The 17,435-nt window shown below is 43.3% G+C and overlaps 1 protein-coding gene across 1 annotated transcript in view; it reads left to right on the forward strand.

Annotated features, from left to right (window-relative positions):
* MCM3 (minichromosome maintenance complex component 3) overlaps positions 1-17,435 on the forward strand; it is an 85,761-nt gene that overhangs the window by 30,999 nt on the left and 37,327 nt on the right. Inside the window, exons 9-13 of the mRNA XM_030198734.1 lie at positions 1,425-1,633; positions 5,409-5,583; positions 8,763-8,889; positions 13,667-13,817; positions 14,717-14,857. Of these exons, the coding sequence (XP_030054594.1) occupies positions 1,425-1,633; positions 5,409-5,583; positions 8,763-8,889; positions 13,667-13,817; positions 14,717-14,857 (803 nt within the window). The remainder of the gene's footprint in view (positions 1-1,424; positions 1,634-5,408; positions 5,584-8,762; positions 8,890-13,666; positions 13,818-14,716; positions 14,858-17,435) is intronic.

Below are 17,435 nucleotides of genomic sequence, written 5' to 3' on the forward strand. Positions count from 1 at the left end.
TTCAGCGGTGGCCACAGTCAGGAGTACTATTTCCCTCTTTGGCTGATGCTAGGCTATATAATGCAAAAAGTGGAGTCAGACCCAGGACTGGTGATTCTTGTGGCCCCAAATTGTTTTTTCCTGTTCAAGGTTCTGTGATGAGAAGACCCATCTTGATTTACAAAGTTTGGCCTTTGAGAGGGCACACCTAAGGGAGAAAGGCTATGTGGATGGAGTTATTGTAACACTATTGCAGGCCAAGAAGCATTCAACTTCCTTAGTCTGTCTGGATTTGGACACTCTTTGAAGGTGATGTGTGGAAAGGGGACTTGCTGTCTTTCAGGTGTTGAAAGGTCTGAGTTTATCCTTCTGCAGGATGGACTAAAGAGGAGGCTAGCCTTGAGTTCCCCGAGTTCCCTTAGACTCCAAGTAGCTGCTCAGCAGTGCACACCAATGTCTGTCATTCAGTTTCTTAAAGGAGTGGTCCCCTTTGGAGTCTCAGCTTGGTCTTGATGGCCTTGTTGTCTGCTCTCTCTGAGCTCCCCAGGAAGGTGACAGTGAAGGACCTTACCCTGAAGATGGTGTTCTGATGGGCGGCTTGTTTCTGCTAGAAGAGTCTTGGAGTTGCAAGCATTATTCTGCAGGGATCTCTTCCTGAGAATTGCGGAAGAGGTGGTGTATATTTGGACCATTCCTTCCTTTCTTTCTAAGGTGTTTTCATCCTTCTATATCAGGTGGTAGTCCTTCCAGTCTTTTATCAGGAGGACTGGGGAGAAGACTTTCCCCTTTTGAAACTTTATTGGCTGTCCGTAGGCATTGCGCGATACCTAGAAGTGATGAACGAATTTCATAGGCTTGGTCATTTATTCATTCTTTACCACCTTGAGCCTTCTATATTCCCGGACTTGGTACTCTCTTCTCCAGAACCTGTAAGACACATTGAGCCTACTGCTATGCGGGAAAATGTGGGATACAAATGTAATAAAATAAATATCTGGTTGCTGCACGTAGGGTGTGAATGTCTTCACTGCTGTCCCTGAACATTGTTTGTTGCTGACTGCTTGATTGGGCTCAGGTTAATTATTCTGTGTTCCACTCAGAGGTGAGCTGCCTTCTGTTCACAGCAGACTTTTTAAGCTTTCTGCTTGATAGCTGTCTGTCCCACAGATTCTAACTTGTTTTGCATCATATCAATTAATAGTTGATCCTAGCTTATTTGGTGTTGGTGTCTTGTAGAGATACTTAACCCCATTAATACTATAACCATTTTATGGCGTATCACTGGCACGAACTAAGCCAGAAATGTAGACATCTGCCTGGACTGGGAAGATTTCTAGTCCTATTTAGTGTCACTGTCTGTTTACATGATGGTAGGCAGATTACCTATTTCTTGGTAGACATGGGTGTCCTGGGGAATCCATTAATGTATTTGATCTGTTTCTCAGGGGAGCGACGCTTGGAGGCAGGGGCCATGGTGTTGGCTGATCGGGGAGTTGTGTGTATTGATGAGTTTGATAAGATGTCTGACATGGACCGCACAGCCATCCATGAAGTCATGGAGCAAGGGCGTGTCACCATCGCCAAAGCAGGAATCCATGCAAGGCTGAATGCACGGTGTAGTGTATTGGCAGCTGCCAATCCTGTCTACGGAAGGGTGAGTGTGCCATGGAGTGGGTCTAGTGCAAGTCATTTTGGGTGGCTTGCACCCTGTAAAGTAGAAGGGGCTGGGGGAGGGAGACATGAACTAGTTGGAATGTTCTAGAACTCATTCAGGTTGGATAGACTTAATTATAGCAGGTCTGTGTTTGGCTTCCCCAGTGGTGAAAACAGTGGGAGCAGGTGAAAAAAAACAGCAATCGAAAAGTAATTTTTTATAACCTTTTTCTTACATGAAATGCTGATATGCACATGTAGAAGACCTCTTGTAAAATTAGGTCATGCCTAATATATATATATGCTCTAAGTAGGCATGTATTTGTAGAATAGGCTCGTATGAGAGGAACTTGGGCAGAGCTTGGGCGAAGTTCATCATTTGCAACCAATGATGACAGCTGTTTACGATCTAAATATATACATAAAGTAAAATAAAAGGAACTCCATAACAGATAGGAAAGACCTAACCACACAAACAGTGATACATAGTAAACATAGCAAAGGATAGGCTACAGATACAATGCTTAATCCCCTGTTCTGAAGTATCCAGAAAACCAAATGCCTGGGCAAAAAAAGTATGTTTTAAGTCTAAATTTTGGTAAAGATTAGGGCTGTTCACTGATTTAAAAGCTTTAACTGCAAAACTAATAGCGATTAAAAAATTTAATTGCATGGTTAATCGCATAGAGCTCCCCCTCACATTTCCTCCTGTACAGTGCAATACATAGCAGATGTAAATTCTCAAAGCTGACCTATTTCAATTACAAAACATATTTCAATTACAAAACTACAAATCCCACCTTTGTTGTCTGGTAATTTTTAACTTTCAAATTATCTTGTTCACTGTCTCTGGTTCTGCTTTCCTATTCTCTGAACTCTTTCTGGGACCTATTGTCTATTCACTTTTTTTAACTTCCATTTTTCTTCCTTCTCAAATCTATCTGGTTTTCATCTCTTCCCTTCCCTCCATGAGCACCATCTCCTCCTTTCTCTCTTCCCTTCTGTGGACACCATCTCCTCCCGTTCTCTAATCCCTTCCCTTCTCTCCACAGGCACCATGTCCTTCCATCTTCCTCACCTCAGTGGGCAGACTGGATGGACCGTAAAGGTCTTTTTCTGCCGTCATCTACTATGTTACTATGTTAACTCCCCGAGCACCATGTCTTCCCATTTTCCTCCCTTCCCCTCCAAGGGCACCCTCCCCTCCCATCCTCTGTTTCCAGCATCTGTTTCTATCCCTCTAACACACCCCTCCCCACTTTCTCCCGTGCTTCAGTGGTTCTCCCTCCCCCCCCAACGTGATCTGCATCTTTCTTTTTGTCTTCTTTTTTTCTGCTTTCACTTTCTCTCGTGGCCTCGATCCTGCCGTGGTCCTCATCTTTCACTTTCTTTTTTTCTGCTTCCTTTTTCTCCGTGCCTGCCGTGGTCCGCATCTTTCTCTCTTACTGTCTTCCTTTTTTCTGCACGCACCTTCCAGCTGGCACCTCTTCTTATCTCTCCTGGCACGCCACTCCAGTGGCCTGTCTCTCCTTCGCATGCTCCTTCTCCCTGCTCCTCACTGCTGCAGTGAAAACAGTGCGGCTTCTCACCCGGCCTGAAGTGTCTCTTTAATAGGAAGTTCCACCTCAGAACTTCCTGTTACAGAGAGGCGCTTCAGGCTGAGGGAACTTCCTGTTACAGAGAGGCGCTTCAGGCTGAGTGAGAAGCCGCACTGTTTTCACTGCAGCAGTGAGGGGCAGGGAGAAGGAATGTGCACATGAGAGGGGCCGCTGGAGTGCTGTGCTGTACTGCGAGAGGTAAGAAAATATGCTGGCTGGTGGGGGAGAGATGATGATGGTGTTAATGCGTTAAAAATGTTAATGCCAGTTAAACATTTAACACGTTAATTGCATTATTAATGCGTTAAATGTACTGCCCTAGTAAAGATTCAATTTTCCGGATATTAGCACAAAGCTAGTTCCAATTGCAGGTGCCACTCAGAAAAAATATGCATTACATATGAATAGTTTACACACTTTACTCCATGCATTGTTAATCTCCCATTAGATTATGGAAATAGCGTTTATTCTGGTTTATTTGCTTGTACCATTAAACGGTTGCAAACTGTACAAAATGCCATATGTTGGGGAATGCTCATCAATTTGATCATGTCAGTCTCACCATTATGTATACAATTTCACTGGTTACCTATTCAATATCATATTCAGTATAAGGTTTTAGTATTAACACGTAAGGCATTTTTCACTTGCACAGGTAGAACTCTAAGATCATTGACTCAGGATAGATTGGATATTTCCTTCCACTACCCAAGCACAATGGGTGTATACCCATGAAAGTGCATTAATAGCCCTTAATTGTCTTAATACACAAAAAAACTTTTTTTTACCACATTAGATATTTGTTCATCAAAAGTCAGACTCCCAAGTACCTAAAAGCACTTACCAAAGTATTGGGTTTATCTAGTAGAGTTGGGAGTATTTCAGGTGGTTTTCTAGTGCCTGAGGTTCAACGAGCAGTAGTTTTTATCAGCATTGAGAACCAACCTAGAATATCATCTAGACAATTCTGAAGTGAAGTAATATCTAATGTCTAATGCAGTTAGTGCCTAATGATAAAGAGCATCAAGCTGAGAACCAGGGGAAGCCTGGTTCAAATACTCTTCACTCCTATTAGGCAAGTCGCTTCACCCTCCTCCATAGCCTCAGCTGCAAACAGGGAACCTTTTACTAAAACTAAGTTTGTGCTAATGGAATTAGTGTGCAAAGCTTAATGGATTCAGTAAATGGTGCCCAAATTTGTGCGCCGGGAAAACGCTTGGCAGCATTCTGTAAAGGGCACTCTGTGTCCTTTACAGAATAGCTTATAATGCCAGGACTTGTGCCTGCTGAAACCAGGTGTAAATCCTGGCACGCAAGTTGAGTGCGCAGCCCTTCAGTTCTTCAACACTGTCCCTAACTTTTGGGAACACCCACGATTCGCCCATGCCCTTTCTTTATAGAATCACTCATAGGTAGTTGTGTGTGTCAACTCCAAATTAGTGCCAATTTAATGCCAGTAATTGATTGTTAGCAGCCAGTTGAGTATTAATGGCTCATTAATGTAGTTGTGCGCACAACTCAGGGTTGCGCCAGATTTGGGTGACCATTATATAAATCCGGGGGTTAGTGTGCACTAATTTTGTTAGCATGCAAAAACTTTAGAAAAAGGGCCCTTTAGATTATAAGCCCTCCAGTGTCAAGAAACCATCTACGGTATCTGAATGTAACTTGCATTGAGTTATAAGTGAAAAGGGCATGAACTAAAATTGGCAAAAGTAGATTCCTTCCTCACAGATAACTTAGGCAGCCTATCATAAAATTACCCTCCACATGCCAATGTCTCCTCTGGAATGAATTAGGAGTCATGATGGTAAAAGATCTTAGTATTTGCTTTGTTTACTAGATTCTTGATATACCGCCTTTCTGTGGTACAATCAAATCGGTTTACATGTTATATTACATACAGGTACTTTCTCTGTCCCCAGTGGGCTCACAATGTTAAGGTTTGTACCTAGGTGATGTGCCCAGGGTCACAAGAAGCTGCAGTGGGAATTGAAACTTGTTCTCAACTCACTTCGCTAACCATTAAGCTACGCCTCAAGCTAATAGTTTTCCTAATATGGATACAAGACGCTGTAAAGAAATAAAAATGACCCATTCATACAGTGGCAACAGATACAAAGTGGTAGTCATATGTGGATATGTGTTTTTTTTTTTTTTTTTTTTTGACTCCTCCAGTATGACCAGTATAAGACTCCTATGGAGAACATTGGGCTCCAAGACTCTCTACTGTCTCGATTTGATCTACTTTTCATCATGCTGGATCAGATGGACCCGGAGCAGGATCGTGAGATCTCTGACCACGTCCTGCGAATGCACCGCTTCCGTGCTGCAGGAGAGCAGGATGGTGATGGTGAGCTTGCCTTTTCTACCTACTCCAGTTGGTATATTGACCTGTACTGGCTATCTGCATCCTCTGCACTCTGAGCTTGACATCAGCCTGTTCTATTGCAGCAGTTGCCTTATTCTCCCTTGCAGACAGATTTAGAGTTCAAGAAAGTCAGGGAGAAATGCAAGGTGAAGGGCCAGAGATCAATACAGTCAGTGGCATTGTCAAAGGAAAGCAAACAGCATACTGATGGGTCTTGCAGTTGCGATCTCCCATCATAATCTGTGGTTTGTTTTGTTTGTTTGTTTTTTTTTTTAATGTGAAGGAAAATAATAGCTTATGTACTTCACTTATCTTTTCATATTTCACTTTAATTTGATATACTGCATGCAAAATTATAAAAAACTTCTAAGGAGTTTACAAAATTGCAAAATTAAATCTAGACAAGTAAAAGGGAGAAGGGAAAGAAACAGAGGAAGGCCTAGGTTACCTTATATGTATTAATAAAACAGGATAAAATTAGACTTGTGTGTAGGGATGGGAAACGGAAAGAAACGCACATATTAGGGCAATAAACATGTGAAGGGGGCAGTATGCAACAGATGGCCACAAACACTGAAGGCTTATGAAACCACTTAACAGATGAAAATGCCTGAAAAAAACTTGGATGCAAATTTATAGTAGGCATGTTCAGGGGAGGAGTTTAGGCAGAGGATGGGCAAGGTCAAGGTTTTCACACTTGGTCAAATGTTAGTAAGCTCAAAATAGGTGGTACTAATTATTTTTCTTTTCAGTATTTATATACCACTTAGACCTAAGTGGGTTTACAGTTTTTTCTTTTTCAGATACTGGTACCTGGGGCAATAGAGAGCTAAGTGACTTGCCCAGGGTCATATGGAGCTGCAGAGGGAATTGAACCTGGTTCACCAGGATCTCAACCCAGTGCTGACTTTTAGGCAGCAGCAGGAATTGAACCCAGTTTCCCAGGTCCACAAACTGCTGCACTAACCATTAGACCACTCCAGGATTTGTGGTGGTAATTTCTCAAGACACGTGGAGGGGCATAATCAAACAGCGCCGGCCATCTGTGGCCGGAGCCGTAAAGGGGCGGAGCCAACCGTATTATTGAAAAAGATGGCCGGCCATCTTTTCCTACGATAACATGGTTGGCGCCGGCTAAATCTCAACATTTAGGTCAAATGTTGAGATCGCCGGATTTAGAGATGGCCGTGTTCGGTTTTCAGCCATAATGGAAACCGGGCCCGGTTTTCAGCCATAATGGAAACCGGGCCCATCCCTCTAACATGCCAGGACACCAACCGGGCACCCTAGGGGGCACTTCTAAAAATAAAAAAATTAAAAAAAATAGCTTCCAGGTGCATAGTTCCCTTACCTTGGGTACTGAGCCCCCCAAATCCCACTCCCCACAACTCTACAGCATTACCAAAGCCCTAAGGGGTGAAAGGGGGCACCTACATGTGGGTAAAATGGGTTTTGGAGGGCTCAACATTTATCACCGTAAGTGTAACGGGGGGGGGGGGGGGGGGGATGGGCCTGGGTCCACCTACCTGAAGTGCACTGCACCCACTAAATACTGCTCCAGGGACCTGCATACTGCTGACATGGAGCTGGGTATGACATTAGAGGCTGGCAAAATTTTTTTTTTTTTTTTAATTTTTTTGGGTGGGAGGGGGTTGGTGACCACTGGGGGAGTAAGGGGAGGTGATCCCCGATTCCCTCCGGTGGTCATCTGGTCAATTGGGGCACTTTTTTGTGACTTGGACCTAAAAATAAATGGACCAAGTGCAGCCGGCGAAATGCTCGTCTGAGTCGGCCATCTTTTTTCCATTATGGGGTGAAACCGGCCATCTCATAACCACGCCCCCCGCCCCACCCCGTCCCGCCTTCTCTACTCTGCCTTGAAGGTCGGCCGGCTCCGCGACAGAAAGCAGTTGGTGCCAGCCAAAATCGGCTTTCGATCAAGAGATCGCCGGCCAGCTCCCGATTTGTGTCGGAAGATGGCCGGCGATCTTTTTCGAAAATGAGCTGGATAGATGCCTTCTATGTGTCTATGTAAAATAGACTGCAAATAGGTGCTACCCCCCCCCACCCTTCACACATAGGTGACTTTTTATAAAATTATCCTCTGAGGGTAATTTCTATAAAGGGACTCATATGTTTAGGTGCCTACAATGCACCTACTTGAAACCATTCTACAAAGAAAAGTAGGTGTCTGTCTTTAGAATATCACCAATGTGCCAAGAATGCACCATATTCTAGGCGCAATCACTTAACACCAGCCATAGAGTTGGTGTAAATCAGGGGTGTCTAACCTCGGTCCTTGAGGGCTGCAGTCCAGTCCAGGTTTATCAGGATTTCTTCTTGATAATATAGCCTGTGAATTTGCGCTTATGTCCGCCCTGTCAAAGATTTGCTGTAATATCTTATCCAAAGCTGCTTCGACTGCATCTGCCACTTCAGCTGGTATGCTCCCATATTCTTACATACCTTTCATTTTAAAGAGCTTTGAGTCTTCTCATTTTTTGACAGTTACTTAAAAAAAAAAAACACCCTGAAAGTTTCCCTTTTTTCTTTTTGTTACCAGAACTCTATTCATATTGGCAGTACAGGTATTCCTTTTTTCAGCACCTTTATAAAGGAGTTTATAGAGTCAAGCTCAGTAATGTTGGCTACATGTTTCTGTGAAAAGTTTTGAATTTTTTCTGATGCTAGTACAGTGTTCCCATGTCTCTCCTGGTCTGTATGGTAACCATTCAAGAGTAGGATCCTCGGTGCTGCCATGGTGGGATTTTCTTCAGGTGCAGTGTTAGTGCTTTCAGAAGTAGAATAGTTTATTCTGGAAGGTGGCTGACTTTCAACCAACCTGAAGGTCACAGGTTCAAGGCTGGTTTGTGCATAATATTAGAAGCAGTGGAACTCGGCTGTATTTCAAATGGTGCATACTTTATAGAACTATCCCCATGTGTTTTGAGAGTTAGTGATGTCAGCGATTCTGTCATGTCAGCATAAGCTTGATAAAATGGGATCATTTTATGTGTGAATATGAAATAAATGTGAACAGCATTATCAACATGAACAGGAATGAAATCTAGAAGGCCATATTGGGACTTCCTCTGTTAGCTGGATTGTGGTTTGGGGTGCTGCATACAATTTGAATAAAATTATTTACTTTCTCTTTGCAGCCATGCCTCTGGGCAGTGCAGTGGAAGTTCTGGCCACTGATGACCCCAATGTGATGCAGGATGACCAGCAGGAGCTGCAGGTGTATGAGAAGCATGACAACCTCTTGCATGGAGTCAAACGGCGCAAGTACGTGTGTATGTAGCGACCAATGAAGACAGTAGGGTGGAAGGGAGAAGCTACAGTATTAAAGTTTTGATAATACATTTCTTGATTTAATGGTCTGAAGATCATGATGTATTGAGCAGTAAACATTTGGTCACAACTTCCAGATGGGATTAAAGCTTTGTCTAATTTTGACAATTTTTAAGAAGCTTAAAACCCATCTTTTTAGGAAATATGTCTTGAATACAGTGAATTAGTTTATATTTTTGTTGGAAACTTGATGTATGATCCTAGAAGTATAGTCTAGTTTTCTTATTATCTGCTTTGAAATATTTCTGGTAGTAGCGGACTATAACTTCTGAAACAGTAACTGCGACAGGGTTCCCTCAGAGCTCCCAACAGTGAAAACTGAGTATTCCTCATGGGGAGTAAGTTTATCAGGAGTTTCACTTCAGAGACACTGAAGGCTTGAAATGTGCATACACCATAGCATATCTGTACCAGTAGGGACCTGTGGGTGGAAGGGGTTGTCAGCCTCTCAGAAACAGACCCTGCTGGGTAGCTGTGTAATTGAAACTAAGTACTTCATGCTATACAATGGTATTTAGGCATCAAATTGAGTGAGCAACAGGGGCCATGGTCACTGTTCCCTCTAAGCTGAGAGGGAGTCCTCCAAGCACATTGCTGCTAGTGGGGGGTGGTGTTTTCAATAATGTGCTCAGTTACTATTGATAGGCAGGTTCCCTGGAGTCCTACAGAGCTTGGCTGTCCCTCACTATTGAAAATGTGATGGTGAAACAGCACCCCCCCCCCCCCCACCCCCAGTCGGCAGGACTGTAGGTGGAAGACTCTCCTCAGCTTTGAGGGAACAATAGCCATGGTCTGACCAACCTTTTCTTTCACATGGCATTAGCAAGTAGGGTGCTTGGGGGTGGAGGCTGGTTGATTTGGCCCTAGCCAAACCCAATCCAAAATGTATACATTTTCATACACAAGACCAGCCTAGAAAGTAGGGATTATGCCGCTCAGTCGACAGATGGAGAGACAGACTTAAGAACTGTGAGCCCTACTCTATAAAAGGCACTTTGCAGCCATTTGCTCCAATATTTTCTGTCTCCAGCAGATGCTGATAGGCATTCTTTGCAGTTGATTGGTCTGGTGAGGTAGTTCCTGGACCCAGTTGGAGTACTAGTTCCCTTGGTGAGCTGTGCCAGTTGTTGGGCTGTCTCGGGCCCTGCAAGGGACGGCTATATTCTCGGGGCATACTTGGAGAAGTCCAGGTCCTTTCCCATACCTGGCAAATTGTAGAGGAGGGGTTTTTATTTTTTATTTATATTATCCCCCTACTTACCTCCTCTTTAGTGAGGGGGACAGGTTGCTTTTTTGGGGGGTGTGGTGGGGGGTTGCCGTCTCCTAGCTATTGCTCCTGTCTCCCCTTACAGCCTGTCCAGTAGACTGCAGGGGAGGAAGGAGTTGCTATAATCTAGCAGCAGCCGATGGGGAAGGCAAATGCAACAGATGCACACCGACAAAAGGAAAAGACCAGTAACTTTATTGGCATGACAATTTTATCTATGTTGCTAAAGTTATACCTATAGCAGTTAAGGTGAAAAAGGCACAGAAGTACTGGGAAATGAATAAAGGGGGCTCGGAAGGAGCGAAGGGAATGGAAAGGGGTCACTGGTTAGAAGAAACAGTGCTGCTGTGAAATGCTGGAAGAGGCAAAATGTTGCTGTAAAGGGAAGAGAGGCTGGGTGATGGGAACAGGGACTGATAGTGGAGCTGTGGGAGAGGAATAGACACAGGCTGTGAGGGTGAGAGGAACTCGGGGAGAGCATGGGTAGGGTGGGAGAAGGTTGCTAGCAGGAGGAGACATAATCTAGGAGAGAGAGAGAAGAACAGACAGAAGAGGAGCTGAAAGAGATGGAGAGTAGCTTTGTGGGACTGGGAAAAGCACAGCTGAGGGAAAGGAGGGTTATGGTGGAGAGAACAGACATTGAAGGTGAGAGAAGGGTAAGAAGTGGAGGAGGGAGTAAGACGGAAGTGAGATGAGAGAAGCTGGAGAGAGACTATGGAGAGACAAAAATGCAGAGAATGACAAAATGGAAGGAAGTCTAGAAGAATCCTTAAAAGAAGAAATGTGAGTTCAGAGAGAGAACCAAGAACATGCAGAGTCAAAGGACCGAAGTTAAACAGACATAAGGCTGAAAATTTGTTTACATTTTTAGTAAAGATTGCTGTGCCAGCTGGGTTGGGTCAAGGGTAGGCAATAACTATATTCTGCCCTTCAATTAATTTGTTGTTTTACTGGAAGGACTTGGGAGAGCAAGGTGGGAATTGTGCCAGTATTTGATTCCATAGTCTGAAAAATACCTTTAAAATTGCTTCTCTTTGGAAAAACAAGCAAACATGCTGGCCACGTCTAGCAAAATTTGTTACTACCAGCACATCTTCTAAGAAGACATCTTCTATTGCAGGAAGGACTGTGGAAGACAGAGCTAGACTGAATCCTGAGATTGTTGATGACTTCTTATTCATCCACAGATTAAAAGATCTTAACAGTGCTTCATAGGGCATATTTCTCCCCTCTAGGGCATACAGAATGGGTTGGATTTTGTACCCCTGGACATTTTAACAGGGTGGATTAGGATTCCTTGGGGTAGTAGAAATCAGCTATTGTTGGGGTTGGAAGGCTAGAGGGTGGTGGTGAGGAGGGTTATTAAAGCTGCTCGCTGTTATTGTTTTCTATTTGTAACTTATACACAATAGTTGCATAGCATATTGTTCCTTTTTATACTTTAATAAAAAGATTTAAATATAAAAAGACCTGTTCGAGGCTTCTGCAGATGAGGACAGAGCCCATGGGGCAGGGACAGGGCCTGCGGGGACGGAGGAGAGTCAGGGCGGTGATGGAGATGGAACCTGCGAGGACGGGGAAATACTTTGTCCCTGTGCCATTGTCTAGTTACAGGAATACTGAAGATCAAGTGGCTGGCTGCTGGTTGAGGGGTGTAACTCGTGCATTCTGCACTGGTCTGGTAAGACCAAGTTATCCCTTCGGTTGTTCCAACAATCTCATTACTTTTGGCTTTATTTTATGGCATAATCATTATTCTTGTGGGGTTCTGAGGTTTCCTCTTGGTCTGTCTTGTTGACTTGAGTCATGCATGTGATTCTGATACTTGAAAAGGACATATGGGTGGCTGCTGGATGCCTCTGCTCTCTGCATGGTGCATTTGTGGATTTGTTGTTATTCCAGCGATCACTGTATTCAGTTAAGCCTGGGGGAACATGCAAAAAGACTTCCTTTTGACCTGTGAGCCAAATGGAGAATGAAAACAAAGTGCCTCTTTAATAGCTCAAGTTGCAGGGTGTGATACTTTTTGGGATCTTGACAGTTACTTGTGACCTGGATTGACCACTTTTGGAAATAGAATGCTGGACTAGATGGACCTATTTAATGTAACCCGATACGACAATTCTTATGTCCTCTTGGCTGACGGGCAAGCAGGTCTGCTCTCCCAGGGTTCAGAAACCTCTAGAAAACACTCCTAAGATTGCACGGGTGATCCTGCATTCCACTGGATATAACCATCCCTTCAGTTTTTGGTTTATCTACGCTAAATTTGCTCCAGGGAATCCATAGAAGCTTGGCACCACTTAGGAGTTGGGGGGAAGAGTCTGCAGCGTAAGTCATTCTTGAGAAAAGGGGCAGAAAGAGGGAGCCATTGCACTGACATTCACGCAAGGAGGGAGGAGCTGCTGAGACCCAAGGCACAAGGAGAAATCTGTTGAGTGCTGGCAAGGTTTTCTGCCTGCTTTTCTAGGTTCTTTTTAATTTTGGCATCTTTTATAGCAGCACCATGGAATCTCTCATTGAGAGTCCTTATGGTGTTTGTTCAAGTCTGATACATTGGGTTTCTTCTGAGAATGGTGTGATTTTGAAAAGTTGATCTTTCACCATCCAGGTATTTTGTACTGTGGCTTTTGCAAGCCCTTGGAGACGTGGGCACATTTAGAACAATTGGGTACATCATGTAAGTACACTGTATACACAGTTATTTGCATCAGTAACTGACATTTTGGACACTGCTTAAACCCAGGCTTATTTAGTATTGTGAACAGCAGCATTGCCAAGTCACTTGGTTTTTGTTTTTGTGTTACATACACTGGAAAACCAGAAGGGAAGTGTGACCTGACTGACTGCAACTGTAGAAAACTGAAAGGAAGGTTGTCAGTGGAACACAGGAATATCTGCGCAAATTCAGAAGCTTTTTCTAGAGGTTTTTGAGCTCTGGGAGAGCAGACCCATGTGGCTCTTATCAATGTGGTGACATTGCCATTTGGGTGGCTGTAGCAATCCTGCTGTTCATGTAGAGTGGCAGGTTCTTGCTCAGATTTGGTGGTTTGGAGTCTGCTCTCCCCCACTCTGCAGAGGACCTACACATTCAGTACTTACATACATCCATGCCCTATCTTATGGCCACGCTGTCTGCGTGCAGGTATGGTAAAGGACAACAGGGTGCCTTGCTCTGTCAGGAGATCACATTTTGAAGTTCTGTGCTATGAAAGAGCCATCCTTGGGCATTCCATCTTTCTGTAACGAGTGAAAGGCTTCCAGTAGCGCAGGTTGGATCATTTATTTGCCTTACACAAAGGACAAGGTCTTGAATAAGAATTGATGGTGGTTTTATGGAACTTGAAGAAATGCCCAGTAAGAGATTTTTGCCAGTGTTCTATGTCAGCCTGGGGCCTTTGAATGCTGGAAGGGGCTAACCCCTGACCTCCTCTTGTTTTGCAGGGAGAAAATAGTGAGTGTGGAGTTCATGAGGAAGTACATCCATGTGGCAAAGATCATCAAACCCACCTTGACTCAAGAGTCGGCCAACTACATTGCAGATGAGTATTCTAGGCTGCGCAGCCAAGACCAGATGAGCACGGATGTTGCCAGAGTGAGTATGCTAGTGTGCCAGCTTGGTTGAGAAAGGCAGTTGGTAGCTTTCCAGCAAACTTTTATTTATTTATTTGGGGGGGGGGGGGGGGATTGTTCATTTCACAAACTTCTATAAGATCCAGAAATATTTGACACCCTTTCTTCAGAGTACATAAGACATATTGCCTGTCCATGTAGTAGATCTTCAGCCCTGGAGAGAAGGTTGCTTCAAAGCTATCTGAGCAGGTTTATCTCATGGATCTTCTACAGTGAGACCTTTCTGAAGCCTTAAAGCTCTTTTATAACATGTTGCTTGGAAAGAGTCTGAACATTGCATTATAGCAAGGGTGACAATATAGGCCCACCGAGGGCAGACAGAGCCATTCCTAATTTTAGCACACTAGATGACTACTCCTTACACAAAATGTAATATCAGGAGTGGCTTAGCCTTCCCTGTTTTGGATTTATGTGGTCATCCTTGCTATATGGCTTAGCTTAATCTTCTGTATCAGTGAACACCTTATAGAGATCAGTATCTGCTCAGTGCGAGACAAACTTATACCCTTAATTTTTCTCCCTGTCATAAGAACTTGGGTTTGGTATGGTTTTGAGTGACCCCTACCTTCATGTTACTGTCTCACTGTGTGGCCTTCACACAGGGCACATGTCTGCAACCAGCAAAATATCGACCTGTTAGGCAGTACTTGGTAGTTAGAGCAGTTCTTATTTCTCCAAATCTGTGGTGAAGGAATTTTGGTCAGCCATGGAGAACACTTTATTGCACAGCTGCTGCTAGTAAGACACATAATTTTGTGTGGTAATGTCTTGTTCATTTGCTATGGTTTAGAGGAGGGGAATGGGGAGGACAATAGTTGGATTGAGAGTCCTCTGCTTACTACCATAACTGTTTGTTTGCAGACTGCTCCTGTCACTGCCCGGAGCTTGGAGACATTGATTCGCCTGTCCACAGCTCATGCCAAAGCACGAATGAGCAAAACTATTGACCTCCAGGATGCAGAGGCTGCTGTTGAGCTGGTGCAGTATGCATACTTCAAGAAGGTGAGCACCGGTTAGTGGGCTCTGTTCCTGAATCATTGTGGATGCTGCAGGTTGGGGAGGAAGTCTTAGTTATTGCTGAACAGCAGCATCGATGGAGCAGGCTCAGGGTGCAGGCAGTTGGGTTCTAGAGGGAAAGTGAGGTTGCTTACCTGTAATGGGTTCTCTGTAGACAAGGGAATGAAGTCACACTTGATAGTCCACAAATAAGGAAAAAGAACAAATCTCCACAAAGAATGCAAGCAACACCAAACAATGGAGACAACCATAACAACAACATAGTAAGAGGATATAGCGGACAAACAAAATACTTAAAAATTCCTTTGTAAAAATGAATGTTTAGTTTTTATGAAGGACTCAACACGGGCTGTGTTTTGGCTTTATAGCCTGCATCAGGAGTCCGGAATTAATCTCCATGTTGACTCCTGATGGAAATTGTAAGATTGGGCATCCAAATGGCAGATGAAATTTAATGTGGACAATTGGGAAGAACAATCCAAATTACAGTTACCTAATCTAGGGTCCAGCTTGGGAATCGCACCCAAGAAAAAGATCTAGATTTCATTGTAGACAATGGGCTGAAATCTTCTGCCCAGTGTGTGGCAGTGAGCTAAACAAACAGGATGCTAGGAATTATTAGGAAAGGGATGGTAAATAAGATCGTATTATAATGCCTCTGTATCGCTACGTGGTGCAATCTCACGTTGAGTATTGCGTTCAGTTCTGGTTACCGTATCTCAAAAATGTTATAGCGGAATTAGAAAAGGTTCAAAGAAGAGCAACCAAAATGATAAAGGGGATGGAACTCCTCTCATATGAGGAAAGGCTAAAGAAGTTAGGGCTCTTCATCTTGGAAAAGAGACGACTGAGGGGGGGATATAATTGAGGTCTATAAAATCCTGAGTGGTGTAGAATGAGTAGAAATGAATCGATTTTTCACTCTTTCATAAAGTACAAAGACTAGGGGACACTCAATGAAATTACATGGAAATACTTTTAAAACAAATAGGAAATATTTTTTTTCACTGAAAGAATAGTTAAAGCTCTGGAACTTGTTGCCGAAGGATGTGGTAACAGCGGTTAGCGCATCCGGGTTTGGACAGTTTCCTGGAGGAAAAGTCCATAGTCTGTTATTGAGATGGACATAGGGGAAGCCACTGCTTGTCCTGGGATTGGTAGCATGGAATGTTGCTACTATGTGGGTTTCTGCCAGATATTTGTGACCTGGATTGGCCACTATTGGAAGCAGGAGACTGGGCTAGATGGACCATTGGTATGACCCAATATGGCTATTGTTATGTACTTAATGTCTTTTCTGGCCTTGCACTAATTTCTTTTAACACTGAGGAGAAGGAGAACTGACCGTTGGTAAATGCAGACAAAATTAGACTGCGGGGAGGAAGGATCTACACAAGCACAGGAAAAGCCCACACATGCTCATGAGAAACAAAAGGTTTCTCTTGAGCTGGAGGAGAGCGCCAGCATAGTAAATTTGTTGGATGACATCAACATCAAGGGTGCCTGCATTTTCCCTGCTTGTCTGGAGAATTGCAGAACTCCTTCGGCAATAACTGGGTTATAGGTAGAAGGGTATAAAAATGGGGGGGGGGGGGGGGCACTCTGATGATAGTGAAACTGAAAAAGCATGTGAGGTCTCATGTTGAGATGTAGTAGTGTGTTTGCTGTGTTAGTTCATTTAAGAGTAATAAAAAAAATTAGAAAAGAATGTAAGACTGATATATATATATATATATATTTATATATATATATATTTTTAATAGTACATTTTTGAGTAGCTTTTGGAGGCTTAGAATTTCTTCCTCTGATCGGAAATGTATAAGCAAAAGATGACAGTACAAGAATGTAAAGTGAGTCTTAAAAACATTTCAGTGATAGTCTCATGAAGTACACCTCTCCTTTCATTTGCATTTTCCAAATGCCACTTTGATTTCCCTTGTAAAGAAGATGGTATATTACATGTGAATAAACATAAATATCAAGAGGAAAAGGTGTGTTGAGGGGTGAATATAAGTATTGCCATACTGGGAAAGACAGAAGGTCCATCAAGCCAACATCCTGTTTCCAACAGTGGCCAATCCAGGTTACAAGTACCTGGCAAGATCTCAGAACAGTACAATACTTTTTATGCTGCTTATCCCAGAAATAAGTAGTGTATTTTCACAAGTCCATTTTAATAACGGTTTATGGACTTTTCTTTTAGGAAGCTAGCCAAACCTTTCTTAAACCCCGCTAAGCTAACTGCTTTTACTACATTCTCTGGCAACAAATTCCAGAGTTTAATTGCACATTGAGTGAAGAAATATTTTCTCCAATTCATTTTAAATTTACTACTTCGTAGCTTCATTGCGTGCCCCCTAATACTAGTATTTTTGGAAAGAGTAAACAAGTGATTCACGTCTACCCGTTCCACTCCACTCATTTTATAGACCTCTATCATATGTCCCACTCAGCTGTCTTTTCTCATGGGGAAGTCATCCCATCCCCTTTTTCCTTGTCACCTGCAGCAGATGAATCCAGGAACTGGTGGGTTAAGTCCGTCTACCAGACATAATTTTACCAT

The sequence above is a fragment of the Microcaecilia unicolor genome, chromosome 3, assembly GCF_901765095.1.
Source record: "Microcaecilia unicolor chromosome 3, aMicUni1.1, whole genome shotgun sequence".
Lineage (NCBI taxonomy): Eukaryota > Metazoa > Chordata > Amphibia > Gymnophiona > Siphonopidae > Microcaecilia > Microcaecilia unicolor.